Source organism: Crocuta crocuta, unplaced genomic scaffold (assembly GCF_008692635.1).
Source record: "Crocuta crocuta isolate KB4526 unplaced genomic scaffold, BGI_CrCroc_1.0 scaffold50, whole genome shotgun sequence".
In the NCBI taxonomy this organism is placed as follows: domain Eukaryota; kingdom Metazoa; phylum Chordata; class Mammalia; order Carnivora; family Hyaenidae; genus Crocuta; species Crocuta crocuta.
The window spans coordinates 6,745,100-6,765,248 of NW_027527428.1; the positions used below are offsets into that span (position 1 = coordinate 6,745,100).

Sequence of the window (20,149 nt, forward strand, 5' to 3'; positions counted from 1 at the left end):
GGCCGGGGAGGGGGCGGGCAGGGGGCTCTGTCACCGGGGGGAGGCCCAGCGAGGGTGAGGAGCGCGTCAGAAAGGGGCGAGTGCAGTGGCTCCGGGTGTTGGGTGCCGGTTGCTGGACGACCCATGTCAGCACTGGGGGCGTCAGAGTGAGCGACCCTGAGACCCAGATTCACCCTGGGCTGCTCTCCGGGGCCTCTGGGATCCAGAGCTGGCCAGGGGCTCCGAGCAAATTTTCCTACATCTTCTGCTATTTAGAAAGTTGTGGCCGTTGCTCTGAAAAATAAACCTAAAGCCATTAGTTATGATCCTTTATTACTTTTAGTCTAGACATGGAAATAGGTTTCAGAGCTTATGAGGAGGGAGCTGGGCGGGTGCCAGACACAGCGCCCGTTCTGAGCCATTAACGGCCCAGAAGCCTCCGGGCCGCCGAGGGCTGGCTGGAGCGTCCCGTGTGGCTCTGGGCTCCGGTGGGCCGCACCTCCGCGGTGCCCTCGCCGCCTCCCGTGTGGCTGGCAGCAGCGTTGATGACGGACGGTCTGTGTGTCAGAACACATGGTGGCCAAACCCAGGGCGGAGGTGAGTGAACGCGGTGCTTCTCTGTCCCGGTTTCAAGGTTTTTACCAGCAAATAGTGACCCGTGCAGTGTGGCCAAACAGCCCGGGCAAAAATTAGAACTTCCTTATCCTCTACTGAATCACAAACAGGGTCGTATCAGAGTCAGAACCTTCCGCAAGAAGAGCCACAATGATAAAAAAAAAAAAAAATCAAAATGTTGTGAGGTGACCAATAGTCACAGCTACCACGTTCCACGTTTCCTCCGTGTGCGGCGCGCCCACCTGTACTAGTGCTGGCCTCGTACAGTCCAGATCTGTACGGAACCCCAGTCCCCAAGGGGACCCCTGCCCGACTCCCCAGGGCCACGAGGCCTGTGTGAGCTGCTGCACACAGCAGGCCCCAGAGCTCACATGTCTGTCCGTCCACGCGCACGGAGGGACGCCACCTCCCCTCCTGGGCAGCACAGCATCCTGACCTGAGAGGGGCGGGGCTCCCCCCCCACAGGTGTGAAGAGGAGCCGCCTCCAGACGCCAGGCGTGGACTGCGACGTGGGACCCCACGCCTCATCCAGTCGGCCTTTGATTCGAACAGTTGGATGCAGGGGTGCCTGGGGCGCTCAGTCAGCTAGGCCTCCCGCTCTTGATTTCGGCTCAGGTCTTGATCTCGCATTTGTGGGTTCCAGCCCCACATCAGGCTCTGTGTTTTTCTCTGCCCCTCCCCTGCTCGCTTGCTCGCTCTCTCTCTCTCAAATAAACTTAAAGAAAAAACTTGCATTCGGGTGCAGCCCGTTCTGTGATGGAGGAACACTGTCCTCCAGCGTTCGTGAGATTGGAGTCTTTCACCAGCACGGGAGGGGCTGCACCGAGAGCTGGCCGGGCGGGTGACCTGAGGTCTCAGCATGTCCGCAGGATCAGGACCCGTGCCGTGCCCAGCCCCCAGCCCCACCCCCACACCGATCAAGGGTGCGGCGTCCACACCTGTGCTCCCCTTCCCGGCCCTGGCTTACGTGCCTCCTCTTTGGAGGCTGCCTCTCTCCTTCCCCGCCTCGTGCTGACCCAGTTCCACGGCCCCTCCCCCGAGGCCCGCACCGGTCCACCCGCCCTGGCCCCTGGCCCCTGGGCCGCCCCCCCGTTCTCTCTGGTTCACAACCCAGGTCTCCATCTTGACATTTCGCAAATGCTCCCTGTGCTCCCATCTCCTCGGTGCCAGTCCGTTGTTTGCCGACTTTCCTCTAGGAAGCCTTTTGCCAGGAGAGCGGTCCTGCCTCCCTCCAAAGCCCATGGTGCCTCGTCCATAGAGGCTTCCGGGCTCACCTCCCAGCCCCACCCCTGACAGGAGGAATCATTTGCCCATTACCAGAGCTGTGGACACGGCTTTGGCCTAAACATCAGACAGGCGTGCATTTGAGTCCTTCATCCTCTCGGCACTCGGCCTCACTGCCCCTCTGTAATGCCCAGGGGTGGTGCCTGTGGCTGAGACTATGAGGGTCAAGTAGGGCTGAGGGGACCGCTGAGTGAGGCCTTCCGTGACATTCCTTTCCTTCGTGCCTGTGACGCACCCCGTCCGTGCTGACATCCTGTCTCCCCGACTGTGGCGCCCAGACATGAGGCAGGACCGTACGTGTGGAACACACCCGGGAGATGCGGTGGCTGCCTGGGGAGAACCCTGAGGGCTCGGGTCACGCCGCACACACCCTTCGTGATTTCCTGGGAACTCGGTGCCGTGTGTGCTGTGTGGACAAAAGACACTGTGTGTAACAGCAGGGGCACAGCCTGAGTGGGAGGGCACCCCCGTCCCACAGGCGCGGCTCACGTAGGCCGGGATGGCTCCTGGAGACCCAGGCGTGAGATCGAGTGGTCCTCGGGGCTCGCTAGTGCTGTCCAGTCGGCCGGGGCTTCAAGGAAGGCCGGCCTTTCCTGACTCGCTTTTCCTCCTAGGAAGACCCAGCCTCAGAAGGAAATCCTGCCATCGAGCCCCGTTACCAGTGGGATCCCTGAACATGTGGGCCCCTAACCAGATGACAAAGCCTGAGGCTCCTACAGCCCCAGCTCTACAAAGTGCCCGTTCTGGCACCTACTAGGTCTTCAGGGGCCGCGCGCGGGGACGGCTCTCTGTTAGTAAAACACCCCTTTCCCTCTCCTAGGGGTCTCCTTCAACAGTGTTTACACTCAGACTTGGAGAGTGTTACTGCATCTGGCTGCGGATCCCTATCCGGACGTTTCCGACTTGGCCATGAAGGTGCTCAACAGCATCGCCTACAAGGTACGTGTGCCATGTTCCCAGCAAGCTCCCGAGCTCCTGGTCCTCATTCACACGGGGAACTCCAGACGGTCAGAGAGACCTCGGACAAGCATCTCACGGTGTCCCCGACCCACTTACATGTAGCTTCGGTTGGGGCGCTGTCCTGCTTCTGCTCAGCTGTGTCGGGGCACCAGGAAGTTAGGGACAGGGTGCCGTTACCCTGGTGATCCTGTCCAGGTCCTCGTGGTCTGTAGTGATGCCCCCTTTTCATTCCCAGTAGCCGTGGGCCCACTCACCCCCGCTCGGACTGAAGGAACCGCACAGAACAGGCTTCCGGCTCTGTCCCTATTTCTCTGTTGCTTTTCATTTTCCATTTTATTGACAGCTCTTTTCATCCTCATTACCCTCTTCCCTCTGCTTACTTTGAGTCTAACTTGTTCTTCTGATTCCAGTTTCTTAAGACAGAAGCTGAGGTCATTGCCTTTGCCTGAAGGCTTGTGACACACAGAGGTGTCTCGCGGCCTTGTTTTCTCTCTGAGATGCATCTCTCTGAGATGTTATCTCACTGTCATCAGCTGCTCCAGCCACTCCCCACCCCCTGGGTTATTTTGGTCATGATGAAACCAACATTCAGCCTATATGAGTTTATTTTTTGGTGGCTTGTATGTATTTAACCTTATCAAAAGTCAACTTGAATTATTTGAAAATACATCAGTGCCTAATCTTGAGATTTCACAACTATAAACTCAGCGCAGTAGATCTGAACTCGGGGTCAGATAGATTCCTCTGAGGAACCTCTCACATGCACACAAAGCACAGAACCCGTGCCTCCGTGTCCTTTTGGGTTATGTGTAAGGTGCACAGCTGCGAGCCGGAAGTGCCCCCAGCCCACGTGAAGGTAATTACACACCGTGTGTGTAATTGCTCCCACCAGGCAAAGCCACGCCAGCAGGTTCCGGCAACCGAAACAGGGCCTCTCGTGGCTTTAGGCCAGGGCTCTCTAGTGGAGCCTTCCAAGTGGCACGTGGCTTTCCACCTATTGTGCTGATCTTGACAGACACACACATCCCAGTGTGCACATGGCGGGCACACCCACGGGTACACCCAGACAGAGGGACAGAGGTCACAGTGGGTTCCTCCGGAGTCCATACTTCCTGAAGCCTGTACTGGCACAGCACAGCCCGTGTGCATGTGAGTGTGCCCGTGTGTCTGTGTGCCTCTGGATGGATGGACATGGGTGTGTGTGTCTGTGTGTGTCTGTGTATATGGGGGAGTTTGTGTATAAATGTGTGTGTGTCTGTGTATAAATGTATATGGGTGTGTGTCTGTGTATAAATGTATATGGGTGTGTGTCTGTGTATAAATGTGTGTGTGTGTATAAATGTATATGGGTATGTGTGTGTCTCTATAAATGTGTGTGTGTGTATAAATGAATATGGGGGTTGTCTGTGTATAAACATACGTGTGTGTGTGTGTGTATAAATATATATGGATGTGTATGTCTGTGTATGTGTGTTTTCAAGAGTAAACATTTGCCACTGAAGGGTTTGGAAGCATAAACGTGAAGGAAATATTTTCTTGTCCTCAATCTAATTTTTAAAAACGTCTTACTTTCTATGCTAGTAACTAACAAGGGGATTACATTTCAGTTCACAGAGAAATGGGCCTATTTTTGATACTTAACTCTGACGCCAGATTTTTATTCATCAGAGTCAAAACAGCCTTATTACTCCGGAATACCCCATAGAATTCTGTATTCAAATATAGAAATTGCTACCAGCTCAGGAACTCACAGAGCTCAAGAGCTGTGGCCCAATTTCAAGTATTTATGTCCCCTTTCCACACAGGCTTGGGGTTTGCGTTTTGCTCATAGCTTTTATTATGGAAAATTTCCAACTGCAGAGAAGTCCGAAGAAGAGCATGGTGGCCTCGGGAACCGCGTTGGTACTGACAGGCTCACTGCCGTCCCCTCCTGCCATCTGTGGTTTGGGGACAGCACTGAGAGGGACATTTCAAGTGACAGGCGTTCACGTGTCGGGGTCGTGTGTAATAATCGCTGCGTTTAGTATCTATGAGAACATTGATATGCACGTGAACTCACCTAGAAATAGTCCCCCGGCGTCTGGACCCCCGAGGAGCCAGAGCATCACCGCTGCGCCTGCCGGGGCCGCGTGCAGCAGGTGCCATGATGAGAAGCCGGCCTGTGAGGTTCGCGGCCAAACACCTCACTTACAAGCCCGAGGCCTGAGTGACCAAGAAACAGAATGAAGCCTGAGATCCCCAAAAACCACATGCAAAACAGTACCACGGAAACTGATCAGACCCTGGCTCCACGTTGACAATGTCGGTATCTTTTAAAACCCTGTCGCCGTGCAGGGACTCTCCCCTCCCAGCCAGCACCTCACTTAGAGCCTGGAGCTGCCGTGCTCACCCCAAGCCCGCTCTCACCCAGCCAGGGTGCAGTGAGCCCACGGTGGGGCGCCTCGGCGTCCATCTCTCCGCGGGCTCTGTGGATGTGCGTGCAGACATCCCCCAGAGGCGAGGCCCTCCCCCGGCACCCTCCCTGCGGAACCGCCGCTTTGCTGACTGAAGCCTCCGAGCTCAGCACCTCCTCCCCGGAAGGCCCTCCACTGCCCACCCCCCGCCCACCACCACCACGCGGCGGTGCCCATGCGCCAGTGCTGGGTGCCCCTCCCAGGCCTCCCCTGCTGCACTGCCCGCTGCCGCCTCCAGCAGGAGGGCCTCCCAGAATCATCAGAGCAGCGCAGGCCCTGGGGCCGGAAATCGGGGCAGTGCTAGCGAACTGTTGGTGACAGAGGCGTCTCCGTCGTGCACCTGCCCAGTCCCGCCTCCCTGCAGGCCCAGAGGTGGCGGCATCATCACTGGGAGTCGCGTAGCTTACAGGGTAGACACTGCCCCCTCCTGAGAGTCACTGGCCTGCAGACCCTGCCAGGCCGGGTGCAGAAACAGCCCCAGGGTAGCCCAGGGGTAGCCACTGGGACTCTGCTCTGGACCCGCTTAAGCACCTGCCACCAGGTCGAGGGTGGCTCTCGGCGCCTGTGGGCCCAGGTCTAGCGCCACTGGCCTTCAGCCCGCTGCTTCCCATCCCCCAGCGGGTCTGCAAGTCGGGCTCCCTGTGGGCCCTGCCGTGGCGAGTAAGTGCAGTAACCCTGAGAAGCAAAGTGGAAATATTCATGTCTCCTCCCTCCCTGTCCTCACTCCCCTCTGTAGCCGTTCTCTGAGGTGTGCAGACCCTGGAAAGGGGCAGGAGAGAGACCCCGCCCAGCCTTGGCCCTGCCAGCTGCGCTTCCTGGGGGTCAAGGACTGAGGGTTCCCCGATGGCCGTCGGTAGCCATGGGGCAGTGCCTCGCTGTCCCCATCGCTGTGGCAGATGAGAGTTCATGTTGTTTGTCTAGGAAGTGCCGTTCACACAACGCTTCTTTCTTAAGAGTAATAGACTCGTGTGCCTTGGTAGGTGTCTTCTCAGTGACCCAGCCGCCAGTAGGTTCTGCGAGTGCTTGGCCCCAGATCACCTTGGACAGTCCTGGGACCCCAGACCCTCCACCTGTGGTTGACACTACAGTTCCCGTAGCCGTGACCCGCCCGGCAAGAGTCCTGAACCCTGGACTCCGGTCGTGTTGGGAAGCCCACCGTCCACATCTCTCCCACCTGCTCTAGGGTGCTTTTCCCTGCANCGGCTGAGCGCCTGGGCTGGAGTCCTGAACCCTGACTCTGGTCGTGTTGGGAAGCCCACCGTCCACATCTCTCCCACCTGCTCTAGGGTGCTTTTCCCTGCACTGGGTCAGACTTCCCGCACGCTTGCAAAGTGACATGTTCCAGGCGAAGAGGCAGAGAGTGAAGGGAGCATCCCAGGAGCTGGAGGGGCTCGCTGCCACCCCAGGCCCCTGCTCCAGACGCCCCTGTAAGCTGCACAGGGTCGGGGGCAAAGCCGGGCTCATGCGCGGGTGTGCGCAGGTGTGTGTCCCTGCGAACTGTGTCTGAGTGTGCATCAGGCCCAGAGAATACAGCTGACCTGAGAATTGGGCCTGTAACAAAATAGCATATGCCAAGCTCGGAGAGCTTGACCTGTAGCCATGACCATCCCCTCGCTGCTGCCGGGGACCACCTGGACCCCACCACCTGTCAGGGAGGGCACACCTGCCCGTGCAGTGGTTTCAGAGCCGCGTCCCAGAGCAGAGAACACGGAGCCCCGTCCGAGAGGACAGGCACAGGTGCGGTGTGGGCAGGGGCTCACAGCCGGGCCCAGGACTCAGCTCAGAGCCTAGAAAATGCCGCTGCCTCGCTGCTGACCTTCTCTGGCCGTGTGCTCTCTGTGCAACGGTGGCTGGGACCAGTGCAGGAGGCAGCCTCTCTGGCGCCGGGCTCGCCACCCCACCCTGCTGCCCTGTGTCCCCACACCAAGTCCACCCACCACCTCTGCTCACGCTCACCCCTGCAGGCCCACACCCTCTCGAGAGAGACCAGGGCCAAGGCAGTGCTTGTTGAACAGATGGAACTGTTGGGCTATAGAAAGCTTCCTCGAAGCCTGAAGCCTTGTGATCGCCAGTGTGAAAGCTGCCGGCGTGCCCACCGCTCAGGGTTTCTAAAACGGACTCGGAAAGAGCCGTGTGGCAGCCGTAGGTGTGAAGGGTGTGGGCGAGGGGCTGCGGATGCCTCACACCCCCCCCTGCCCCGGGCCCAGCAGAGGGAACAGAGCCCAGTCAGCAGAGCCTCCCTGAGGAGCAGTGGGCAGCGAGCTCAGCACAGGCAGGCTGGGGTGGGCTCTGCTGAAGTCTGCATTTCAGCCACGGGTTTCTGTCTCCCGTCACCTCCCCCAGCCCTGGACATCTTGAGGAGACTCCTGGAGGCTTGTAGCTTCTCAGCTCAGCTCCCATGCTCTCCCTGGACTGCTTTGGGGGTTGCTTGGCTCTCAGGTCTTGATGGGGGCACGGGGAGCTGGCCAGGTCATTTAAATACAGAGCGAAAGCAAGCTCACAAATAGTGTAACTTACATAATTTAAAAAATATTTTCCTTAATGTTTTTAAAGTTTGATTATGGTTCAGTTTTTTGCTGTTCTTATTTCAAAGTGGTGAATTATCAGGGAAGCATCGATATTGTGTAAATGAACAGTCTTTTGGTGGTTTTACTTTCTGCCAGTTGGCTGCATGTGGGAAGCACAGTGTCCTGATTGCTGAGAGTGGGATCGGAACACACAAGGGTCCCCTGAGCAGGGCTGCCCACAAACGCCCCCGCAGAGGTCAAGGCTCTGTATCCCCGGGTGGCAGCCAGCTTTGAGACCCAGTCTGGCACCCACCGCACTCGGGGAGCCCAGATGGCTGCTTAGCCTCCTCCAGTCCCACGCGCCACCCGGGCAGCAGTGTCCGACCTGGAGCCCTCTCCCAGGGGGCGGGGCGGAGCCAGCAGGGCCCACCCAGCGCCCCTGCACTCCCAGGGTGGACCATCCACGGGAGAGCTGGACGGACAGTGGGCTTGCCGTCCGCTGGGCCGGGGCAGCCTGGCCTGCTTCCTGCTTCCCCAGCCCAGGCACCCCCAGCAGCCTCGGTTTCCCCATCAACACAAAGCCCCACTTCAAAATATCAGAACAAAACTGCTTCCCTCAACAGTTGCCTCAAGTGGGCAGGAATCCTCGGTGGTGAAACGTCAGACGTGCAGCCGCTGTCCTGTCTCCTCCTCAAAGTGCCGCGTCCGAGGGGTGCTGGGCGCCTGCTTGGCCCTGCAGGAGGGGAGAGGAAAGCAGAGGCTGGGCGGGCAGTGGGGGGCTGGAGCCCGGCTCCTCGTTCACAGGGGCGCAGTCCCATAGCTGCGCTTGAGGCAGGGCCAACCCCTGGGGCCTCGCCGGATCCAGCAGGTGCTTCTGGGAAAGCGAGAGAATGTTGTTTTATCTGCAGCGTGACCCTGGGGAGGAACGTCCCCGGGCCGTCCGCTGCCGCGCATGATCTTGGCCAAGAGGCCCCTCGTGCCGTCTGGACAGCCACCGCCCTGGGCTTCGGCCTCATGGTCGCAGAGGTCACCAGCAGCTCACCGTCCACACCACTCGCCCCTTTGCTCTTTCAGGCCACCGTGAACGCCCGGCCCCAGCGCATCCTCACCGCGTCCTCGCTCACACAGTCGGCGCCTGCCAGCCCCACCAACAAGGGCATCCACATCCACCAGGCGGGGTAAGCAGCCCGTGTCTGTCCCGCGGCGCCCCTTCTCCCCTGCACGAGTGCCGCAGCCGACCCTGCACGCGGGCCTGGCTGCCGCAGCCTCCCCAAACTCGGCCAGCCAGGGGCTGCGGCCTGTGGCCGGTCGCGGGCTGGCGGAGCCCCTCTTACGTCAGTGAGGCCGCGAGCAGGCGCGCCCGCCCGGGGCTGCCCTCGCTCTCAGGGGGGCACCATTCCCAGAGCCTGCGGCCAGGGCCCTCACTGCAGCGCCGGCCTCTGGTGTCCAGAGGCATGTGCGCGTGGCGGGCGGGTGGCGATGCCTCAGCTCGTGGCCCGGGTCAGCTGGCAGTGCCTGGGCGGGCGGTGTGAGGACAAGGTGCTGCGTGGGAGGGTAAAACGGAGCGTTTCCTCTTCCCCCAACGGCAGGGGCTCCCCTCCAACGTCCAGCGCCAGCAGCTCCAGCCTGACCAACGACGTGGCCAAGCAGCCAGTCGGCCGAGACCTGCCCACGGGCCGCCCCGGTGCCCCCGGCCCCGCGGGGGTGCAGTACACGCCCCACTCCCAGCAGTTTCCCCGCACACGGAAGATGTTCGACAAGGGCCCAGACCAGGTACGCTCGACTGCACCCTGCAGCCCAGGACGTGGGCGCCGCTCCACCCACCACGCCCAGCCATGCCAGCACAGCCTTGCAGTGTCATGGGGCCCTTGCTCCTGTGGCCCCTTGCCGTGGCTCACTGTTCTGGTGCTTTCCACGTGGCCTCACTCTTCTGGCGCCTTCCACGTGGCCTCACTGTTCTGACGCTTTCCATTTGGCCTCACTCTTCTGGCACCTTCCACATGGCCTCACTCTTCTGGCACTTTCCACATGGCCACATAAGCACACAGAGCTACTGGCTTTTTCCCTTCTTGGGTGAGTAGCGCTTCCCTCCGCTGACTGTGGCACTGGCCACACAGAAGCGCCTATTCTCAGTGGGTTGCATTTTCCACGAATGTTCCATTATGCCACGTAAGGAGTCACGGTCTCTGCCATCAAGCAGAAGAAAGTTCAGGAGCAGGAGGGGTCAGTGTCCTTATTAGCCTGGCTGATGTGAACACATGCGCAGGGGCCTTGGCCGTCTTGCCCAGACTGTTTGCCGCTGTATCAGTCAAGGGTGCAGCCTAGAGGGGCTGCTCAGATGCAGCAAGGGGGTGGGCCACTGTGGATGCCACGTCAGCTGCGTGGCACAGCTCCGTAAGCAGCTGCCTGCAGGGTGACTGGGGAGCGAAAACACAGGTGTCGTCTGGTCCCTCACGCACCCAGGGCAAGGTTCATCCTCCAGGCCGGACCCCGACGTGGGCCTGCCAGACGGGAGCGGCAGGGCACGGGATGGCCACTGTCCTCGGGCCGCAAGCCAGGGCCCTGGTCCAGCAGCGGCATGGGTCCCACAGCAGGCAGGAGATGCGCCCCAGCTGTGGGGCTTTCCACCCGGCGAGCCTCCCGGGAACAAGGGGGACTCCTCTCTGAGCGATGCCTCCGGTCCCGCCACCCCGTGCCCAGCCTTGTGCGGTGATGCGAGCCCTGCTCTGACCCCGCCGGCCACCGTAGGCCCTGCCGTGGGAAACGAACATATGTGCCCGGGGAAGCAGCAGCAAGTGGTTTAAGTCTCAGTACCCACGTGTCCCAGCTGGTTTGCATCCCCGACTGGGAGCCGCTTGGCACAGTCGAGTACCAAGTTGCCGGCGGTCCCTGCCCCAGAGGCCTCGGGGAGGCGCTGACCTGCACATCCAGTGTGAGAGCGACAGGCTCTGCAGCCCGAGCCACCGTGGCCAGCCCCGGGGCACAGTCTCCTGAGTGCAGGTTCAGTGGCCTCCCTACACGGGTGCCCTGGAGCCCTGACCCCACATTCAGGGTCCCCACCACCAGAGCGCGGAGCGAGGCCAGCAGGGAGGTTCGGCAGCCACCCCGCTGCCGTCTGTCTCCCAGTGAATCCTCCCGAGCATGCAAAGAGGCATGTGGGGCACGTGACTAACTATTCTTTCTGTTTCCTCCCCGCCTTGTCCCTGAAGACCACAGACGACGCAGATGACGCTGCTGGACACAGAAGCTTCGTCTCGGCCACGACGCAGACGGGCTTCTGTGACTGGAGCGCCCGGTACTTTGCCCAGCCCGTCATGAAGGTAGCGTGCACGTGCCCCCGGGTGCGCCCTGGAGCAGACCCTCGGGTCTGCCTGGCCCTGCCCTCAGCTCCCTCCACCCCTTCCTCCTTCCCCGAGAACCTCGGCCTCTGGCCTGGGCTGTCTGAGCCCTCTGCTCTGAGCCAATGGGCGACCCCAGCTGGTCCCTCCCCGGGGCTCCCCCCAGCCCAGCTGCTAACCCTTTGGGGCTCCTGTGCCATCACATCTGCGGCTGCTGAAGGGCGACCCCAAACTGCCGTCGCGATAGCGGGTGTGAATGGCTGAAGCGGTGAAAGGAGCCGACGTCACTTAACTCCCCGCCTTCTCTGAAGAAGCCAGACCGGCCTCCCTCCAGGCTGCCAGGCCACGGGCATGGCTTTGTCCCACTCGGTGGCCTTCTGAGGCCCTGGGCTCTGGGCAGCCACACCGAGGAGCAGGCTTTTTCGAAGACCTGCCCATTGGGCTAGTTCTAGTGCATTCTGGCTGATGGTGGGAGGCGCATCCTGTCACTGCAGATTAGGGCCACACGCCCAGGGGACGGCGTGGGGCGGGCGCCTTTCCCCGGGAGCACCACAGGCCTGTGCGTAGAATTTCCCATGAAGCGCATTCTTAGGAAACCTTGTTCCCTCACACAGACCATTGAAAATCACAGCTTATTCTTAATTGTGCCTCAGGCTCCACATCCAGGTAATTTCCGCGACGAGAGGTTGGACCCTTTATTACAACTTTTTCCTGCTTTCCTTCTTCCCCATTGTGATACTGATTTTTGTCAGTGAAAACACAAAGGAGTCATTGTCAGTACCCGAGGCACACGACACACTTGTAGTTATTGAGCACCTGTGCTGGAAAGGGAGAGATCACTCTTCCGTTTTCCAGCTGAGCCCGACTCCCAGAAGGCAGTTGGCGGTAAGCACCAGCGCCTTGAGCAGTCACTCCCCTCGACCTGGCAATTAATTCATTTACTGCGCTATCAACTCAGGGAAATAATCAGAGTCATGGATGACCCTGTTATTTACAGTAGTAAAAACTGGGATCCGCTCAAAATACCCAACATAGGCCTAAGGGCTTAGCAATTATAGAATATTTGACGTGGTGTTTATTGTTATTAAAACATCAAGCTTTAAAGTTAATGTCTTGAGGAAGCACTCGTGCTAAACCTTGGAAAAAGGAAAAAAACAGCAGGACATAAACCGGCTACACAGCGGTCCATTGGCAGTGCCGCACGCACATCCGTGCATGTTACAGCCGCCCTTCCCACACTAAGCATGGGTATCTTTAGAGTCAGGGAAGAAACATGAAAGCAGCAAACACGAGAGGCAGCCGAGCCCCACGCTCGCCCTCGGGGCCCTTGCGCACAGCCTCGGCCAGCCTGAGAGCGCCTCCCGCCCCGGCCCTGTGCTGAGAAGGGACCCGGCCAGTGCTGGGATTCGCACCAGGACACGGGGGCCGCTGCTGTGGGTGGCAAGCCGGATGACCCTGTTATTTACAGTAGCAGAAGGGTGGCACCTCTGCGTAGAGGGGAGACGGAGAAGGCCAGTCTCCCCGATGGGCTCCTGCGTCAGGCAAGCGCGGGCCCGGAGCCCTGGGCGGGCCGCCTCCTGCTGGAATGGCAGTTTCTTGGTGTGGTGATGAGCGGTTTTTCATTTCTCCCTTTTTTTTTTTTAAGTTTATTTTGAGAGAGAGCATGTGCGAGCAGGGGAGGAACAGAGAGAGAATCCCAAGCAGGCTCCACACTGTCAGCACAAAGCCCAGTGTGGGGCTCCAACCCACGAACAGTGAGATGGTGACCTAAGCTGAGATCAAGAGTCAGACGCTTAACCGACTGAGCCCCCCTGGCGCCCCAGTGAGCAGCTCTTCTTCATGTCTGGACACAGCCTGTCCCAGCCGCCCATGTTGCCGGCAGGGAGAAGGGGCGCGGGGACCCCAGGCCCCTTCCTCTTACACGAGTTCGGTCCCCCCAGGTTCCAGTTTCCTGTCCTTGGCGCAGGTCCTTAGGCCGGCATTGACATGGGGCGGCTTCCTGAGCCCAGGCCTGGGGCTTTGTTCTATGTGACCCCGTGCACCCCCAAAGCCAGCACCCTCCCCTTTGCCGGGGCAGCAGCAGCAGACTGCCGCCCTCGCATCCTCTCTCTGCACCTGGAAGTGTGTTCTCGTGCTGCCAGCAGGGGCCGGTGGAGGCTGCGGGCCCAGCCGCCCAGGCCCAACATCTGCACCCGGAGCGCAGCCCCCGCAGCGGGCTGGAGAAGGGGGACCCTCGTGAGGCGTCGCTCCCGGCTTCTCCTGGAGAAGCCAGGAACCCGTCGAATAAGCGCGCGCCGTCTCCCTCTGTCAAGCTCCCACGGGGCTGCAGCCTGGAGTCACGGGCTCTGGGCGTCACAGCCGAAGCAAAGCCCTGTGGTGATGGGTTTTGCCCGTGGCTCCTGATGGCAGCTGATAGGTCAGGGCGGGGGGCGCCTGAGCGACTTTTCTTTTACATTAGAGACCTTTTTTAGACTTTAGAAGAGGGTGGGTTTTATCTCGTCGTAGTTTTTTAATTCTTGCTATTTTATTTATTTAATTAATCATTTAATGACGTGTGTGCAAGAAAATGTGTTAGGAACTCTTTTATCAGCCTGCTTCACATGTAAACTAAGAATAGCTCAAAGCCAGGATTGTGCCCCAGAAAGGTCAGAGCCCTAGCCCTCCTCAAAGGTATGGGTAAGAACCGAGATACCCACCAGGTAACAGAACTGTCCCCAGCAGCACAGTGCAGCCCATGCTCAGGAAGGGACGAGCGTGCTCTGGGCTGGTCACGGACCCCACCCTGCGTGCACTAAACCTGTCACATCGGTGGAGCTGTCATTTAAAGTGTGCTATTTTTTTAAGTCAAAATGAAAAAGTAAAATAAAACTGAAATCACCCATAATTCTCCCCCCACCCTCACACACACACACACACACACACACACACACACACACACACACACACACACGGTTTTCTCCCCTGCCATTAGGATTATGCCACAAGTACAGCTTTGTGTCCTGCTTTTTTTCACATACACTGTTATGAACATTGAATGTTTTCTCATGTCTTCAAATGTTTTTCCACAAAAATGACTTCTGCTTTTTCCTTTCCTGTACGTAAACCTCCAGGCAGACATAGCCCGAAAAACGGATTCAGTCACACCTTCAGATTACTGCACACCAGCTTAGTTTGCTGTGAGATTGAACTGTGTCAGGAGGTCAGGCAGTACTGTGCTGTGTCCAGTTCCTAAAGCGTATGCCTTGGCTCTTTCTGGAAAGCTCGGTTGGAAAGCAAATAGATGTGTGGATTCCCCTGCAGGAACGCTGGGATGGAAGGAGTGCTCGGTGTGACGGAAGTGTCTGGGGGGCCGGGAGGCTCAGCCAGCACTCCCCGATTCCACGTGGCTCGCCACACTCGGGGGACTGCATGCTCCCTCTTGCTGCCACCTGGGGACCGCTTCTGCCCTTTGGCCCGTCTTCTGACGTGCTGGCCTGGTGTGGTGCCCGTTGTCTCGTGGATCCCTGCTGAATTGTAAACCATCGGGGACCAAGGGACTGTGGATTGTCAGCTGTTTCTTCCTCTAAAACATTCTTTAAACCAAACAGTGTTGAAAGATTAAAGACGACCTACGTAAACAGGAAGAAATCGTGTTCACGGGGCACAGGACGATAGGGCAAAGCCCCGAATAGACCCAGAGTCCTCGTGATGCCAGTGAGAATCCCAGCTGCCTTTTTTGTGTGTGGAAACTGACGAGCTGAGACTAAAATTCAGGTGGAAAGGCAGGAGGCCCAGAACAGCACTGAAAAATAATGCCGTACAGGACAAACAACAAACAACGCCCACTCCCCGATTTCAGACCTTGCTGGCGTAATTGCAGGGGTGGAGACGGTGAGGCGCAGGCCGAAGGAGAGATGTCAGACTGGCTCTGGTGAGAGTCAGAGGTACACCCAACGTCAAGACTTTACACCCACACAGCCAGCAACTTAGAGGAAGCACACACATTCCTTGAAAGGCACGAACTACCAAAACTCACCCCGTACGAAGTATAGAACCCAGATAGTCCTCCACCTGCTAAGGGAAATGAGTCTGCAGCTAAAACCGTCCAACAAAGAAAAGAAAGCTCCAGACCCAGCAGAGTTTCACTGGCAAATTGTACCAGAATGTAAGGAGAGAATAATACCAGTCGTCCGCAGTCTGGTACAGGAAACAAAAGGAGTGAATGGCTCCCAGGTCGTTGCAGAAAGGCAGCATCACTCTGATCCCCAAACCAGAGACATCACAAAAACAAGAAACCACAAGCCAGTGTCCTCTGTGAACATGGCCTCAAAACCCTCAACGTAACACTAACAGATCAAACACAGCAAAATATAAAGTGGACAACACGCTGCTGACCACAGGGATTGTATATCAAGAACGCAAAGTTGACTCCACATTAATTACTCGTGTAATTGGCTGTATCAGCAGACTCTGGGAAAACCACCTGATCACCCCAGTAGCTGAAGAGAGAGGATTGGACAGAATTCAGCAAGTAATCGTCATAAAACTCTCCACAAACCAGGACCAGAGGTAAACTTCTGCACCCTGTGCAGGGCACCCACAAAACCCACGGCTCCCTTTCTCGCTGGCGAAAGGCTGGATGCTTTGTCTCTAAACCCAGGGCTGAGGCGAGGGTGTCTGGTCTCCACGCTCCCATTCAGCATCTGTCAGAGGCCTTGGGCGTCCAGGAAGGAAGAAAAGTGGAAAGCTGCAGTCAAACTCTCTCTGCTCGCACAGCATCATCATCGTGTACGTAGAAAATCCTAAGGAACCTGCACAGTGTTACCAGAATAGGTAAAGTTAGATCGCTGAACACATGGCCGCTACCCAAAAACCGACTGTATTCCTACATGAGCCACTGGAAATTGACATTAAATCACTTATAATAGCACCCCCAGAACATTACCTATAATTAAATTAGTTATAATTAAAAAAAAAAAAATGAGACTCGAATGCTGAAAAATACAAAACAGAGTACAGATGAGAGAAATTCGAGATGACCTAACCCAGTGAAGGTGTGCTTGTGGGCCAGAGGGCTCAGCGCCGAGAAGTGTCCGGCCTCCCTGACCTGGTCTGTGGGTCGATGCCATCGCATTCAACTTCCCAACAGGTTTTGTTTTAATCAGTAAGCCTGTTCTAAAATTTACAGGGAAAACCAAAGAAACTTAAATAACCAAAGAAATTTTGGCAGAGAACAAAGTTGGAGGGCTGGCCCTGATTTCAAGAGTCCCCTTGAAGGCGGGAGTGGAAGCGGGGGAGCAGTGGAGCAGAACGGGGTCCAGAGGCGGAGCCATGGCGCATCCCACCCACTTCCCACACAGCCGCAGGGCAGAGGAGCCACAGCGGCTGGACATCTGTTTGCCCTGAAGATGAAGGTCACTCCATGTCCCACACCTTATTCAGAAACTAACTCAAAGAGCCTCTTGCCCTACTGTGCATCCTGCAGCCGTGAAACCAACAGACGCCCCTTCTGGCCTGTTGGACGATGGTTCTTTGAGAAGACACAAAACGTACAAGCCACACAAGAACAAAACCGGTAAATGAAGCTTCGTCGTATTGACTGCTTTTTGAGTGTCCGTGTTAACGTGAAAACACAAGCCACAGACTGGAGCAAAATATCATAAAACTCCTATCTAATAAAAACCTTTTATCCCGCACACATAACGAGCTCCCAAAATCCCATACGGAAGGATGACTAATGGGCAATAGGCTTGCACAGACCCTTTACCAACAAGGTGTGCACACAGCAAAGGAGCAGTGCGAAGGCGTGCGACAGTGAGGCAGGGGTCACTGGGGTCGCGAGCTGCCCCTGGCCAACACTTTCTCGATGGATCGGTCGGTCCCAAGCGCTGGCAAAGGAAGCAGAGCAGCCCAGATGGGGCAGGGACGAGTGCATGTCAGACGCCCCGGAACGTGTGGCCATTTCCGACAAGCCAAGCCTGTACTTACCACACAGCTCGGCAGCCCTGCTGGACGCTCACCCGCGAGAGGCGACAACCTACACGTACATATTTATGGTGGCTTTGTTCACGATCACCGGAGACTGGACAGAACCCAGACACTGCACCTGGTGAAGAAGCGACGTGGGGTCATACAACAAAGTATCAGTCACCTGAACAAGTTCCCCAAATAAACCGGTACACGCACAACACAGACAAGCCAGGTGCATTGTGCTCGGTGAGGGAAGCCAGACACACAGGCTGCACACCAGGAGATCCAGTGGTTCAACATTCCAGAAAACCCAAAATAGAACCACAGAACAGGAAGTGGTCAGGTCCCGGGCCTGAGGCTGCGGGAAGAGGCTGACCACAGAGGGGCACGGGGCAGGGCGGGGTCCATTTTCCACCGGGCCTTGGGCTTGGGAGCAAGCGCCCAGGAGGGGGTGTGTCCTGGAGGTAGACTCCGCCTCCATCAGCCTGATGCTTCGCAGGAACTATGGTCAGACAGCGAAGGTAGCCGTGTCTGGACCTCGGTGCATGCAGGGCACCCTGCCCTCCCCTCAGAGCTCCTCCTGACAGGGCCACAGGGCGTGAGCGCAGAGCAGGCCTGGCCGGATCAGGAGTGGACGTCAGTAGCGCACCTGCTGCCAGCATCCGCCACCGCCCTGCGCCCGAGTGACATCCTTGTCTGTGGCAGGGGAGAGGTGGCTCGTCACACACGGAAAACATCACAGAAAGCACTGAGGTGAAAGGCAGGTCCAGAGCCACTCGGTTGAGTCGTCAGAACAGACTTCGTTTCTGGGTGGAAACGGAGCTCAGGCTCTGAGCATTTAGCATGGAGTTAATGAGCCTTTCCCAGGGTCTGTCTCCCCTTTTGCCTTTGGGGGACCCTCCAATCCTTGCCCTTGGTTGTTCTGGGGACAGGCCAGGCCTAAGGCCCTGGCCCCTGCGTCTCCAGGAGGCCGAAGGGTGGGAATTGGTGCTGGGACCAAGGTGTCGTGGCCGCAGTCACCTAGCACTGCTCCACGCCCGCCCTGCGCCTGTCCCCCTCCGTCCTGCTGGCTCGTCCCGGTGGCTCTTAGCGGGCCGTCCCCAGGCGGTACTGGCAGAGCTGTGTGCAGCTCAGCTCTGACCATCCTCAGCTGAGCACGCCTGTGGGGGCGCCTCCGCCGGCCGGGCTGCCAGGGGCCCGCACGTCCACACGCCTTAATTCCTGCCCTTGCAGCCACTGTCATGCGTCCTCTGGAGCCCCAGGCCCGTCCCTGGGCCCCGGTCCTTGCCTGAGCACGTGGGTGCTGGGTCGCCAAGGCGCATGCGTCCAGGAACCTAGTGCCCGTCCTGCCCTCCTACTCAGAGCGCCTCTCGCTCTTCCTGTGATGTGTTCCCACGGAAACCAGATCCCATCACAGGGCACTGTCGCAGCCCCACACACACTTTCAGTCCGTTTTTCTGGGGTTTTCTTATTGTTGCTCAATGTTATTGACCATTTGCGTGTCTTTTCTAATAAGCTCTGGATTGTCACAGAGCGAAACCAACTGTTAAAACCCACGATCTACCCCATCTGCCACTGGGGGGTTATTTCTAAACCACTAAACGTTCTGTGGAGGCAGCTGACACCATTTCTTCTTGTCGCCTCCACGTTCGGATGTCTTTGTTGTGGCTGTTGCTGTTTTGTTAGGTGTGGGGTTGTAGTTTTTAAGGAAAAAAGAAGAAAGGAACAGAGTAAGGAAAACGGCTGGCGGCTGAGACCCGCGGGCTCAGAAGTGTGGCTGGGGTGGGGCGTTTCTGTTCCGTGACCAGAGAACACAGGGCGTTCAGGGTGGACATGCGGAGTGTGCCGTGGCCCAAGCTCCTGTCCGTGTGGACGTGTGCTGTTTTTCAACAGAGAAAATGATCTTTAAATCCGAGCGTGGGCTGTCTGCACAGTGTGGTGTTAACCTCGCCGACCACGGGCAGGTTAAGGGAGGCCCGGCTTCTCGGCTCAGCCAAGACCAGGCAGGGTTTTCTCGTTTGTTTAATCTCTTCCATATTTTGAGACTCGACGACTCTGGGTTTTCAAGCAGGGACTCAGGGCCAATCCAGTTTACTTGGTGACGTGTGAGGATTAAGGAAATTCACGTTGATGGCACAAGCCAACTTAAATCCTGGCTTCCTCTTGGCCGGGCAGGCCTCTTGTGAACACTGGTTTTACACAACCTTCCGTGCACCTGCACACGTGTGCGCACATCCGGGCCACGAAGCAGGAGGGACCCCTCCCCCGGGAACAGAGAGCAGGGAGGCATGTGTGGCACACGCATATTTTGGGGACCTGAGCTCAGTCTCTGACACCGTGGCTCGGTGGGGAGACTGCAGGGCTCTCGGGAGCTGTTTGAAGCTGACAGAGTCCTCAGTCCAGTTCTTTCCTGACGACTCTCACGTGGACCCCGGCCGGCCTCACCTGTGCTGAGTCAGGTCAGGCCCCACAGCCCCCCACCCCCTGCCCCACTCAGGCCCCTCTGTCGCTGCGTTCAGGCATTCGGCTCAGGCCGGTGGGCCCGTCCTGCAGAACCCCGCCGGCCCCTTCTCCCTGCAGCTCCCCGTCTGCTTTGGCAGCGGCTGCCCTGCTGCCCGTGTCAGGGGCTCCACAGAGCAGGACGGTATGTGGCCCTCTGGGGTTGAGGTGGCCTCTGGGTCTCTGCTGCAGCCTGCTCTCGCCGGGAGGCCCTCATCCTCTAGACCCAGCGGCCTGCAGAGGGCGGTTGCCCCGCGGATGGAAGGCCAGGCGCTCCTGTCTGTCACCCTCACTGTCACCAGCGAGCTGGGCAGGGGCACCCTGGCCAGGCCGGGGACCCCAAATTCTGCAGTCGGGACCAGGGTCCTTTCTCTCGGGCCAGTGCCTCGGAGACACTGCAGGTGTGGGTCCAGAGCCACAGTAAAGTGAGTCCACGTGTGCCGTGGGTCCCGGTGCGTGTAAGTCACTGCCCGATGCTGCAGTCCACAGAGCGTGCGATAGCACCGTGTCTGAGGAAATGGCGCACAGACCTTAAATTTTAAAATGTTTCAGGGATGCCTGGGTG

The 20,149-nt window shown here is 58.1% G+C and overlaps 1 protein-coding gene across 2 annotated transcripts in view; it reads left to right on the plus strand.

Moving 5' to 3' along the window:
- Positions 1-20,149, plus strand: part of RPTOR (regulatory associated protein of MTOR complex 1) — a 325,821-nt gene that overhangs the window by 278,384 nt on the left and 27,288 nt on the right. For both annotated transcript variants that reach the window (XM_077755327.1, XM_077755330.1), the window contains exons 21-24: positions 2,699-2,817; positions 8,873-8,976; positions 9,388-9,571; positions 11,008-11,118. In XM_077755327.1, the coding sequence (XP_077611453.1) occupies positions 2,699-2,817; positions 8,873-8,976; positions 9,388-9,571; positions 11,008-11,118 (518 nt within the window). The remainder of the gene's footprint in view (positions 1-2,698; positions 2,818-8,872; positions 8,977-9,387; positions 9,572-11,007; positions 11,119-20,149) is intronic.